This window comes from Aspergillus costaricaensis, assembly GCF_003184835.1.
Source record: "Aspergillus costaricaensis CBS 115574 unplaced genomic scaffold BO79scaffold_4, whole genome shotgun sequence".
NCBI lineage: Eukaryota > Fungi > Ascomycota > Eurotiomycetes > Eurotiales > Aspergillaceae > Aspergillus > Aspergillus costaricensis.
The window spans coordinates 1083102-1092882 of record NW_020291804.1 but is presented as its reverse complement, the minus strand read 5'-3'; the positions used below and the strand labels follow the sequence as shown (position 1 = coordinate 1092882).

At 49.8% G+C, this 9781-nt stretch overlaps 3 protein-coding genes across 3 annotated transcripts; 2 read left to right on the top strand and 1 right to left on the bottom strand.

Moving 5' to 3' along the window:
- Positions 1–1579: 1579 nt before the first annotated feature.
- On the bottom strand, positions 1580–2329 carry BO79DRAFT_235398 (uncharacterized protein; the record flags this gene model as incomplete). The annotated part of the gene is made up of 4 exons (XM_025684473.1): positions 2240–2329; positions 2020–2088; positions 1732–1795; positions 1580–1637 (listed from the first exon to the last, which is right to left on the bottom strand). Exons 1-4 carry the CDS (start codon positions 2313–2315, stop codon positions 1580–1582), a joined length of 267 nt encoding a protein of 88 aa, XP_025543677.1. The 5' UTR covers positions 2316–2329.
- A 300-nt stretch (positions 2330–2629) lies between these two features.
- BO79DRAFT_225136 (uncharacterized protein) lies at positions 2630–4943 on the top strand (the record flags this gene model as incomplete). The annotated part of the gene is made up of 9 exons (XM_025683717.1): positions 2630–2695; positions 2865–2957; positions 3368–3451; positions 3540–3687; positions 3773–3917; positions 3979–4092; positions 4192–4272; positions 4675–4753; positions 4851–4943. The coding sequence occupies 9 exons, from the start codon at positions 2630–2632 to the stop codon at positions 4941–4943; spliced, it is 903 nt and encodes a 300-aa protein (XP_025543676.1).
- Positions 4944–7305: 2362 nt separating this feature from the next.
- vosA lies at positions 7306–9744 on the top strand. The gene is made up of 10 exons (XM_025689434.1): positions 7306–7614; positions 7703–7770; positions 7874–7943; positions 8009–8154; positions 8223–8307; positions 8396–8442; positions 8501–8609; positions 8679–9006; positions 9120–9242; positions 9310–9744. Exons 1-10 carry the CDS (start codon positions 7565–7567, stop codon positions 9586–9588), a joined length of 1305 nt encoding a protein of 434 aa, XP_025543675.1. The 5' UTR covers positions 7306–7564; the 3' UTR covers positions 9589–9744.
- Positions 9745–9781: the final 37 nt, after the last annotated feature.

Sequence of the window (9781 nt, the reverse complement as noted above, 5' to 3'; positions counted from 1 at the left end):
AGACTAATTCCTCCAATGAGACATGAGAAACCGCTTTTCTATTTTATTTTATTTTATTTTCTATTTTCTATTTTACTTGTTATTTTCTTCTTCGGAGATAGGCCGAGAGGGTATACAAAAAAAAAAAAGAAGGCAAGAAAAAGAAAATACCTTATATAGTATAAATCGAATAAAATAAAAAGAGAAGGTAGGAGAAAGTTGCAAGGCAACTTAGTGTTTGGCCAGGTGGTTCTTGCAGACAACTTGCAGGTTGGATTTGGAGAGGATGAGGGAGGAGGATGAGGGGAGGAGAAAAAGAGTGGGTACTGAAAGGTTGCGTGAGAGTCGGTTTCCAGGAATTCATCCAGAGGTACTTACAGTATCTTAGGAGGAGTCGGTGCAGTGGAAAGTTTACTTTGCATTTACTTTTCTAGATAGGGAGTATTGTTTCTTGACTTTTTCGTGTGTATTTTTTTTTTCTTATTATAACTATTATCTTATTTTATTTAATTATTATTTTTTTCCCTGGTGAGGAGAGTACCTTCCCTGCATGCGTTTCTTTGTGTTTTCCTTTCTTTTTTGGCTTAGGAGGGGTATGTATAGCCCTTGCCTAGGTAGCTACCTAGTAGTTAAAACTGCCCTTCTACTACGGAGTATCTATCATCCTGTAAAAGTGCCCAGTATACGGAATACTCGTCTCCGTCTGAGTAAAAGAAAAATTCCTCTTCCCGGTGGCTGAAGGCTTGAAACTTGGCGAGATTGACTCTCTACAAACGCCCCTGTCGGGCGGTGGCGGTAAACTCAACAGCAAGAAGGAATGTGGCTTTGAGATCGGATTTTGGAATCCTTTTCCGACGAGGAAATCCCGTTTGGGGATAGTGGTTTATTGATCTACTTACCAGGCCGGAGTACACGGTACTCACAGCGCTGCGAGGGGCGCAATGGACGGATTTATGAGGACGAGTTGCAGTTGGAGAAAAGTCTAAATACCGTGACTGTAGAGTCGAGCCCGTTCGTTTCTCTCCTGATCGGTTGGTAGGAGGTTACAGGTCATCGCGTTGCTGAGTGGGACCACGAAGCAACTCGACGGATAGGACTTTTATCAGTCCCCATCCAGAATGAACCGAGGTGTGGCTCATCTGCCGAGCAGCTCCGGACTTCCTGCACATCGTACTTAGTCCTGTGCTGATGTGGCGAGGCGGCTGGCATGTACAGTACGTCTGGGCTGCATCCATGGTGGTGATAGCATCCGCTAGGTACAAGCCCCCTCCCCCGTGTGGTGCGGTGGAGGTGCTGTTTTGCATCCTGCGATCTTGACTGCATGTCTGATGGAGAATTTGGAATTTCACATGCCCCATTCATGACAATAGCTATTGTGTGGAGGGTTTGTGTCTGCGATGCGTGATGACGTTCGATTTGGGCTGGGTTGGCGGTGAATGGTGATGGATTGCTCTGGGGCTATTTTCATCCCTTTCAGGAGGAAGCAGAAGGATATCGACTCTATTGCTCCGGCCGAAAGAAGGGCAATGAAGTCACCATATCTGATCCTGGAGCAACGATAAGTCAATTAATCGATAATAATGGCGAGCCCGTCATCGAATCAATTAGCGGATGAGAGGCGTCTTAGCCTGTCTGACCTCTCGGATTCTGAAGATGATCTGTCAGTTAGTCAGGAATCTTTCTCTCCGGACCATCCCCTCCTTCCCGTCGCCGTACTTCGTGCTATCATCTAGCCTTCTTTTTACAAATCACCCGGCCTTTCCTCCTGATGCTTTCTGATCGCTTCGATAAAGGCTTCCCGGGGTCTTTTCGGGGTCTTCGATAGGCCCGAATCCCTGTCCGGGCTCTCCTTAGTCGGACCAGCTGAGGCGTCGATAATTATTACTCGCGATTAGCGAAGGATTAAATTTTCTTTTGTGCACCTTCCGGTGCGGACGATGCAATGGACGAAGGACTATTTTGTGGTCTGAACCCCGGTCGAACCACGATCAGGAATTCTTGTTCCAGTACGGAGTAGTACTTAATTCATCAATCAAAAACAGGGACGGGCGGGCCTCGGCTGCCCCCTGGAGCTCCTGAAGAACCGGCGACGAGCGAACCCAGGAAGTTCTAGCCTCCAAGGAACATACCCTGGGTCAGATCTTCTTGAAATTCGGAACCGCCCCCAGACCCCGAATAAGCATAACTGTAGCGTAGTCTAAGCGTTGATGAAAGTCTGGTTCAGACTGGGGATGCTCGGCGGACCGCTGTCAACAATAACCAGGAAAGGTTTCGCTCCCCGTGCTAGCTGGAGTCTGGACAGAAAGGCAACCGCTTGGGTCCGCCGAACACTTCATCGTGCATTTGGTCGGTGTCCCCACCGGATATGTAAATGGTCGAAAGGGGAGAGAGGGTCAACTGTTCGATTGTCGAGAGACAAGAAAAGGAGGGGGGAAAAAGTGCGAAAAAAAAAATTAGTTCCCTAGTGTTGGTGATTTTGGCTCTCTTTTTTTCGATTTTCTTTTCTTTTCTTTTTTTTTTCTCTCTTAACTCTCTTTTCTAATCGTTTTGCGATTCTTTACCCACCCTGATTTTATCAGTAATTTTTTCCCTCTCCTGATCTCTTTCGCTGCTGTCTTTTTGTGGTAATTTTCACCTCCCTTAATGGGTCATGGCGGTAGGGAATTTATTCCTTCAAACTAAGAACCCACAGTGGGCTTTCCACTGCCTGTTCGGTGTGCGTGTGTATCTGTGTGTCTGTGTGCGTCTGTGTCTATTCGCCCATTCAGCATCCATCAAGCATGGACAATGTCCATCCCAAAGCTTCATTGTTTTGTTGTCATGACTCGGTAAACTCGTACACCATGCCATCAAAACGTGGCATTATCGGTACACTTGTGGTGTAGGAAATTTCCTTGACTCAAAGGCCCCATGGTAGCATCGCGTCCGGAGACTTGCTGACAGGTCTCTCTGTCTATGGCGTCGATCAGGCCCAGTGTGTGTTTGTGTGAGTGTAAGTGTGTGCTCCGTACCCATCCACAAAGTGATGAATGGACTAGAGCTGGTCTTCCTTGGTTTTACTCGCCATTTTGCTGCCCCATTATACTCCGTACTTGTTTTTTTCTTTTCTTTTCTTTTTTCTTTTCTCACCCCTCTCTTCTTTCCCCTCCCATCTCTGCCCACCTCCGTCGTCCACCGGATGGCTTGATTGAGCCGTGCGGCGGACAAAATAAGTCGCATCACTCGTTCAAAATCCTTATCGACCTTCCTCCGCTGGTATCTTTTTTCCCGTCGGGGATGAATTTCGTTCCTGACTTGCAGGTATCATGTCCAAAGCTCCGCTATCCTGGACGTCTGCCCATCCATATCCTTACAAACTTAGGCATTGGTCTATGCCACCCTTGCATAGGGATTGCCAATCATCGGACGCATGCTTTCTGCTGATCCTTTTTACGTGATAATTTTCTTGATGAACCCCGGACTTCTGTCTGAGGTGATGCCAATCTCTTAGCGATGATAGTTGGGCGCGTCGCTGCGTTGAACGAAGAAATACAGCCTCTCTGGCAAAGTCGATCGTCCAGTTGTGCTTGACACTTGGCAAATGGCGAGAATCGCGATTGCGGGCTCCTGGAACCAGTAGCTTTGCAGTTGATGCGGCTAGATGCAGCTGCCACTACCACCTAATAAGATCCAGGATCCGTACGCAATGCAACGCATCTGAGGGGAATGGTGAGAGGTTCCCCCAGGAACTCCCGAAAATAGAAAGGGTACAAGGGGAAGGGCAAATGGAAAGTCGGGAAAGAGAAAAAAAAAGGGCCAAAAATCAGATGGAAAATCCAAGGGGGAACAGGCGCTGTACGGAGGAAACAAGGAAGCGTAATTCTCAGCCGCGCTTTTACACAGCGTGAACCAGGGACCCTCAGATTATGCATGGAGAGGCTGCGTAGTCCAACCAGATGGTCAACACTATTAAAGTAAGGTTAGCTCTTCATTGCTGAATCTCGCTTAGGCAAGTGAGAGGGAAGAATTGCTCTCGACGATCCCTCTTTTTCAGAAACGACTCATGCATGCTTACTTTCTCAACGCCGCATCAGCCCAGCGATCCGATCTCTGGCGGCCCGGCTTTGCTGAGGGGTGAGCGCCCCGTTCCCCGAGATCGAATCAACCTTCCAGCACAACAGTATGAATGTATGAGTGGGACGCAAGCTCTGCGACCTGCGTGTCAAATTCCAGGCAATGTGATGCATCTCTCGGGCTAGGTCCCAGGAATGCAGCAGCAGCAGCAGCAGCAGAAGCAGCAGCAGAAGCTAAAAGGTTGACTTTCGAGCCCGACCTTTTTCCCCACGCCTGCACGTTGAAAAGAGGCCCACTCCCACCACCTTTGGTTTGACTATTCTCATTGTGATCGATTTCATATTTATTTCTCTGTCTCTCTCTTTCATATTCCTTCTTTTCTTTTTTTTCCGTTTTCCGACCAGAGTGGTGGTGGTTGTCCACGATCGTCAGGCTTCCTTTCACTTGCGTCGTCGTCGCTGAGGGCATCCCCATATTGTGAACATCGCGGGGTGAGAGATATCAAGATAAGGGGTGGTCAATCCCGTTGTCGTACGAAAGTCAGTCCAGAGTGAAACAACCGAAGGTCGAAGAGAATAAATCCCCGAGCAAAGGGATTTGGAATTTGGGGAATTGGCTGCAGCCTTTGCTGTCGAGGGGAAGAACGAACAGACAGGGGATGGGCCCTCGTGACACAGACCGGGGTTGGCAGCAGCAGCAAAAGCAGCAACTCCTCGTCGCCGTTCTTCTCGGCCAAACCGCTTCGCCTTGAAACTACCGCCCCAACTCTCTTCCTTTCATACCCCTCTCTTCATCATCTTTGCGGTTCAATAGACAAGCCTGTGCGCCCTCCCCGAACAAACCCAAGCAAGAACACGCGACTAAAGAACGGGTACAGAATAGGTAGGCAGCCTCCAAAAGCCTCAGTATAATTGCTTGAACAAAGTTAATTCTGATTGACGGATCAGCTCGAAGTCTAACAAAGGGCTCAAAGGATATTGAGTGGGCCTTGGGGCCCTGAACCCCTCCTGCCGTCTTCTCGACCTTGGATCTTTCCTTTGTCTAGAAACACGGTTCTTAAGTGGATGACATAAGAGGTCAGTCAATGGTTCGTCGTGTCCTTGTGATGCTGTGTCGTTATTGATCACGGTAGCGGTGGTGGTGGTGGTGTGAAGGGGAGTGAGGTGATGAAGAGGGATGATGTTACTGCTTGTTGATGCTGACTCCTCGGCCGAAACGCAGAGAAACTTTGATAGGCGGACAAGTAGGAGCCAGCAACTGAAAAAGGGCGACGGACTAAAGGGCCTATCTATCTACGGATGAGCGTCGCTCTTCTCAAACCAGCGCAGAGATAACTGGCTTCTTCCTCAGTATAGTGCTGAAGGAACGACGATACAGTACGAGTCTGACTGGAGACTTTAGACGCGCGCACCGACCAGCATCAAACAACTTCACTGGCGCCAAATCAAGAGCTGGAGACCCTGCGTGGCGCCTAGATACGGGTCTGATCACTTGCATAGCCGGCTCCATCTCCACGCGCACGAGACCACGCCGTTGCGCGTGTGGGTTGGGGAATTGCTCGGGGAAGGGGGTAGTGGCTTGCCGCAAACGCGGTGGATTTCGTGCCTAACTCGAACCAGTGGTCTGTTGTTGGTTCTCAGGCGATCCAGCCTAGAAAAGAGGGAGGTAGACTTTGAGTCTTGCGCAGGTGGCCGCAGTTTGGATGCGAACTTTTTGTCATTTCCCCTCCCTCGCATTTTTCCTTCTCGGGACTTGCCAATGTGCGCATCATCTCCATGTCGCTGCGGTTCCTGTCGGATCGTCAAGGCTGATACAACACCCTAGCCCGCATGCCCAACCGTGGTTGAAGTGACTGGGAACGATACCATTCGACGGCCGAACAGTGGCCGGCGTTGCTCTGCGATTTCCGGTACAGCTCCACTAGGCCATTTGTCTGGTACACCCTTCAGCTGGCTGTCGTCTTGATTTCCAGTAAATTTTTACCCTAGACTTCCTAATTTTGACACACCCTCGGGCACCACGCATATATTTTCGTGGATTTTTGTGCGTCAGAGACCTGTCAGAGGCGACTTTGTTGACCCATCGTTCAGCTACCGTCTGATCGCTGGGCGGTGTTCAATCCCGCCACACCTAGTGCTCGCTCGCTTCAAACTACTATTTGCTTGCCTGCTGCTACTATTATTATTCATTTGACTTTTGGGCAAAATTTGTTTCGAAGGAGGGGGCGCGAAAATTATTTTGTTTTCCGCTCGAGTTGGTCTGTGATTTTTCCCTTAATATTTTTTTTTTCTTTTCCTTCTCTACTCGGCCGCGCGATCTGTGACGTCTAGACCCGGGCGTCCATTGAATGACCCAGACAGACACCACGGTCGCAGCACAGCACCATTTGGATTCCCGGAATTTTCTTCAGGTGAAGGAGCCAAAAGAACTAGATTGGCCAGGCACCCACGACGTTTCATCCTCACGTGAATAATATCCTTCCAAGGGTGAAAAAAAATTCTATTACTGAGAAAGACCCCGAAAGAACAAAAAGGAAAAAATTTTTAAAGAAGAAGGGAATCTTGAATAACAAGCAAAAACAAGCGAAGAAGAACAAGACCCAACAAAACATAAAGGGAGGGGAGAAAAAAAAAGGAAGGTAAAAAAAGAGAAAACCAAAAGAGTTTAATCGGAGAAAAAAAAAAGAGTGTGAGAAGGGAAGGGGAAAAAAAAAGCAAAAGAGGAAAATAAAGAAAAGTGACGAACACCCTTCTACTACTACTTCTACTACTACATTATTTCTCGAATCGGAGCCGCAGCAACAGCAAGCAACAACAACAGCAGCCGCAAACTCAAGAAGCTCTCCTCCCCTATAAGAGTCAAAAGAAAAAGGCAGTCCAGTCAAAAGTGAAGAAGAAGTGGAAAAGAAAGCAAAGCAACTTACTTAGCAATCCACTTGGGTCGAATTGGCTGGTTAAGGTTTGTCTGGAACCGTGCTCGGCTGGCTCTTGCCGCTTGCATTCTGACGACACCATCCATCTTTTTCTTCCTTCTCGGCGCCGTTTTCGTACCGCATTCGCCTCATTGCAGCTTGAAAACTACTTGACGGTGCTACTGCAATTTCGGCCATCTTTCCCAGCGTCCCGACGCAAGTGGCAGCCCAGACGGTGTTTTCCTACGGATTCTCCACTCCGGAAGTTGGGTCGAAGGTCCAGCTCCAGCTGCTACGGACTGACTAACTAGTCAATCATACCGTCGTGTCCCATCTTTAACCAACCCCAACTCCCCTCTTTCACCCCCACCGTGTATCATTCTCTCTTCTAGTGCTTCGTCGAACCACAAGTCGCTGGCTGCTAGGTTCCAGAGACCCGAACTCTTCTTCCCTGCTGTTAACCCATCGGTTCATTCTTTGTTTCTTCATCATATCTCACTTTTCCCCTGGCCACCTTCTGTTGTTCAGACGTGGTTCACTGCTGTCCGTTCTTGCGGATATCCGACTTGGATCCTTTGGCTCCCGTATTTGCTTAGGTTCGATCCTTGAGAGCTCGCCTTGATGAGTGCGTCGACGTTTCCGGACGCTTCCCTTGCCCGCGATTCTCAGAGGTTTGTCCTCCCCAGTTTGCTGGACCTCGTTAAAACTTCCCAACTCTTACTCAGCTACCCAGGGCTTCCAACTGACTATGATTACCAGCTCCGACTTTGACCTGATCGTTCGCCAGCAGCCCAACCGGGCGCGCGTGGCGGGTGGGAAGGAGAAAGGTATGTGGAATCGCCCGCTTTGCCAGTCTCTTCCATTCTTCTTTTGAAAAGCACCCCCAACGGACGAGCAGAAGTTGACTTGGGAACTGTTTCCCCGCTGCAGAGCGCAAGCCAGTAGATCCACCGCCGATTGTGCAGATTCGAGTGAGAGAGGAGGGGACCTATCTCGCGCAGTAGGTGTTCGCGCTTGAGATTTGTGTTGTGTTGGTGAACTCAGCCCACTGACAAACCTCGATAGGCATTACTTGCAGAGCCCTTATTATTTTATGTGCTGCAGCTTGTATGACGCGTCAGAGGACAATCCGGTTCCCGTGGCCCCGTCCACCGCTCTGACCGGCACACTGGTTTCGTCTCTCCACAGGTTGAAAGATGTGGATAATACTGGTAAGCTGGGTCCTCGAGTGAGCCTGAAAACAGGCCTCAAATCGGCTTACTGACTGGATCTGGATCAGATGGCGGATTCTTCGTTTGGGGGGACTTGTCAGTAAAGATCGAGGGAGATTTTCGGCTCAAGTTCACTCTCTTCGAAATGCGAAAGTAGGTTTTCCTTTTGGCTTCGCGGTAGCTCCCAACAAGCCTCTCCACAGCCTGTGTGAAGCGCATGCTGATTTTGCGGCGGTTAAAGGGACGTCGTAACCCATTTGAAGTCAATCATCACAGATAGATTTACCGGTTCGTTCACTTCCCCGCGAACCCTGTTCATGAGAATGCAGCTCCTGACCCCGTACAGTGTACCCGCCGAAAAGTTTTCCGGGCATGGCAGAGTCGACGTTCTTGTCCAGATCTTTCGCGGACCAAGGTGTGAAGTTGAGAATTAGAAAGGAGCCACGAACATTAATGTGAGTGAAGTAGCCTAGTGGCTGGGAAACCTGCGAGAAGTGGTTTTGTATGATTGACCAGTGAGACAGCAAACGACCTGTCCCCCGGCCAGAGGAGTATCCGCAGCCGATTCCGCGCTCGCCGGATCGTTCTTCGATCCAAATGCCAAGCAACGCGTTCAGCGCTTACCCGACGACGAGTCGGGACTACGGGTACTATGGACAGCAGACACACCCCAGTAAGCGGCCGCGAATGTCATCTATAGATCTTGGGACCCGGGGAATGTATGACACGGATGGGCGGATGCGTCAGATGGATACGTACCCTCAAACGGCGATCTACAATCAGCCAGGCGGCTACGCAACTCCTATGATGCAAGGCTACCCTGCCGGGCACACGGCGGTTCCAGATTATGCGGTTCGTCTGCCCGATTCGTTGTTTAAGAGACCGGCTTGAGAGAACGGCAGCGTCCCCACAAAGCGTCGTTTCCAGGGCCGGGGGTTTTAAGCAGGACGCTAACAATATGGCAGATGTCTTACGGAATTCCGTCCTCCACTCAGGTACCCCAGATGCAAGACCCTGGGGCACACGGTCGATCCAGCCAGCAGGCCACGATGCAGTCCTTAGGAATGGTCAACGCGCCTGGTACTCCTGTATGGACTCCGCCTACTACCCGTCGTTAAGGACGAGAAGCTAAGAACCGTATATTATTCTGGATAGACAGCGGACTCGACGGGAGCAATGATGCCACAAAGCTACCCTCGTTCGCAATACCAGACTGGGTCCACAATCCTTCCTCCTTTGCAACAACGGAATCGAAATTTTGCTCAAGGAACCAACGGTGCAGCGGCACGAGGCTATTTCGATCAGTCTTCTCAAGCAGCGACGCCGATCCTTCCTTCACAACCTATTGCTACCAATGAAGTGGACAGGTACGGTTCTACGCCTGGCCAGGCGTCCTTTGAGCAACCTGCTTCAGCGAATGGGACCCCGCGATAAGTGGTTTCGGAGTGCTTAGGCTACTATGGCTCGGTTGCTCGTGGTCTTGATCGATGGTCGATTTTGCTCTGGTTGTTCTTTCTCTCTCTTTGCTTTTACCTCCTTGGATAGACAGTTGGACGGGTGTTTTGCTTTTACTGGGAACAAGAATCGGGCTCTGGGGATAAATGGCGCCTCGGGGATTCAAAATGGG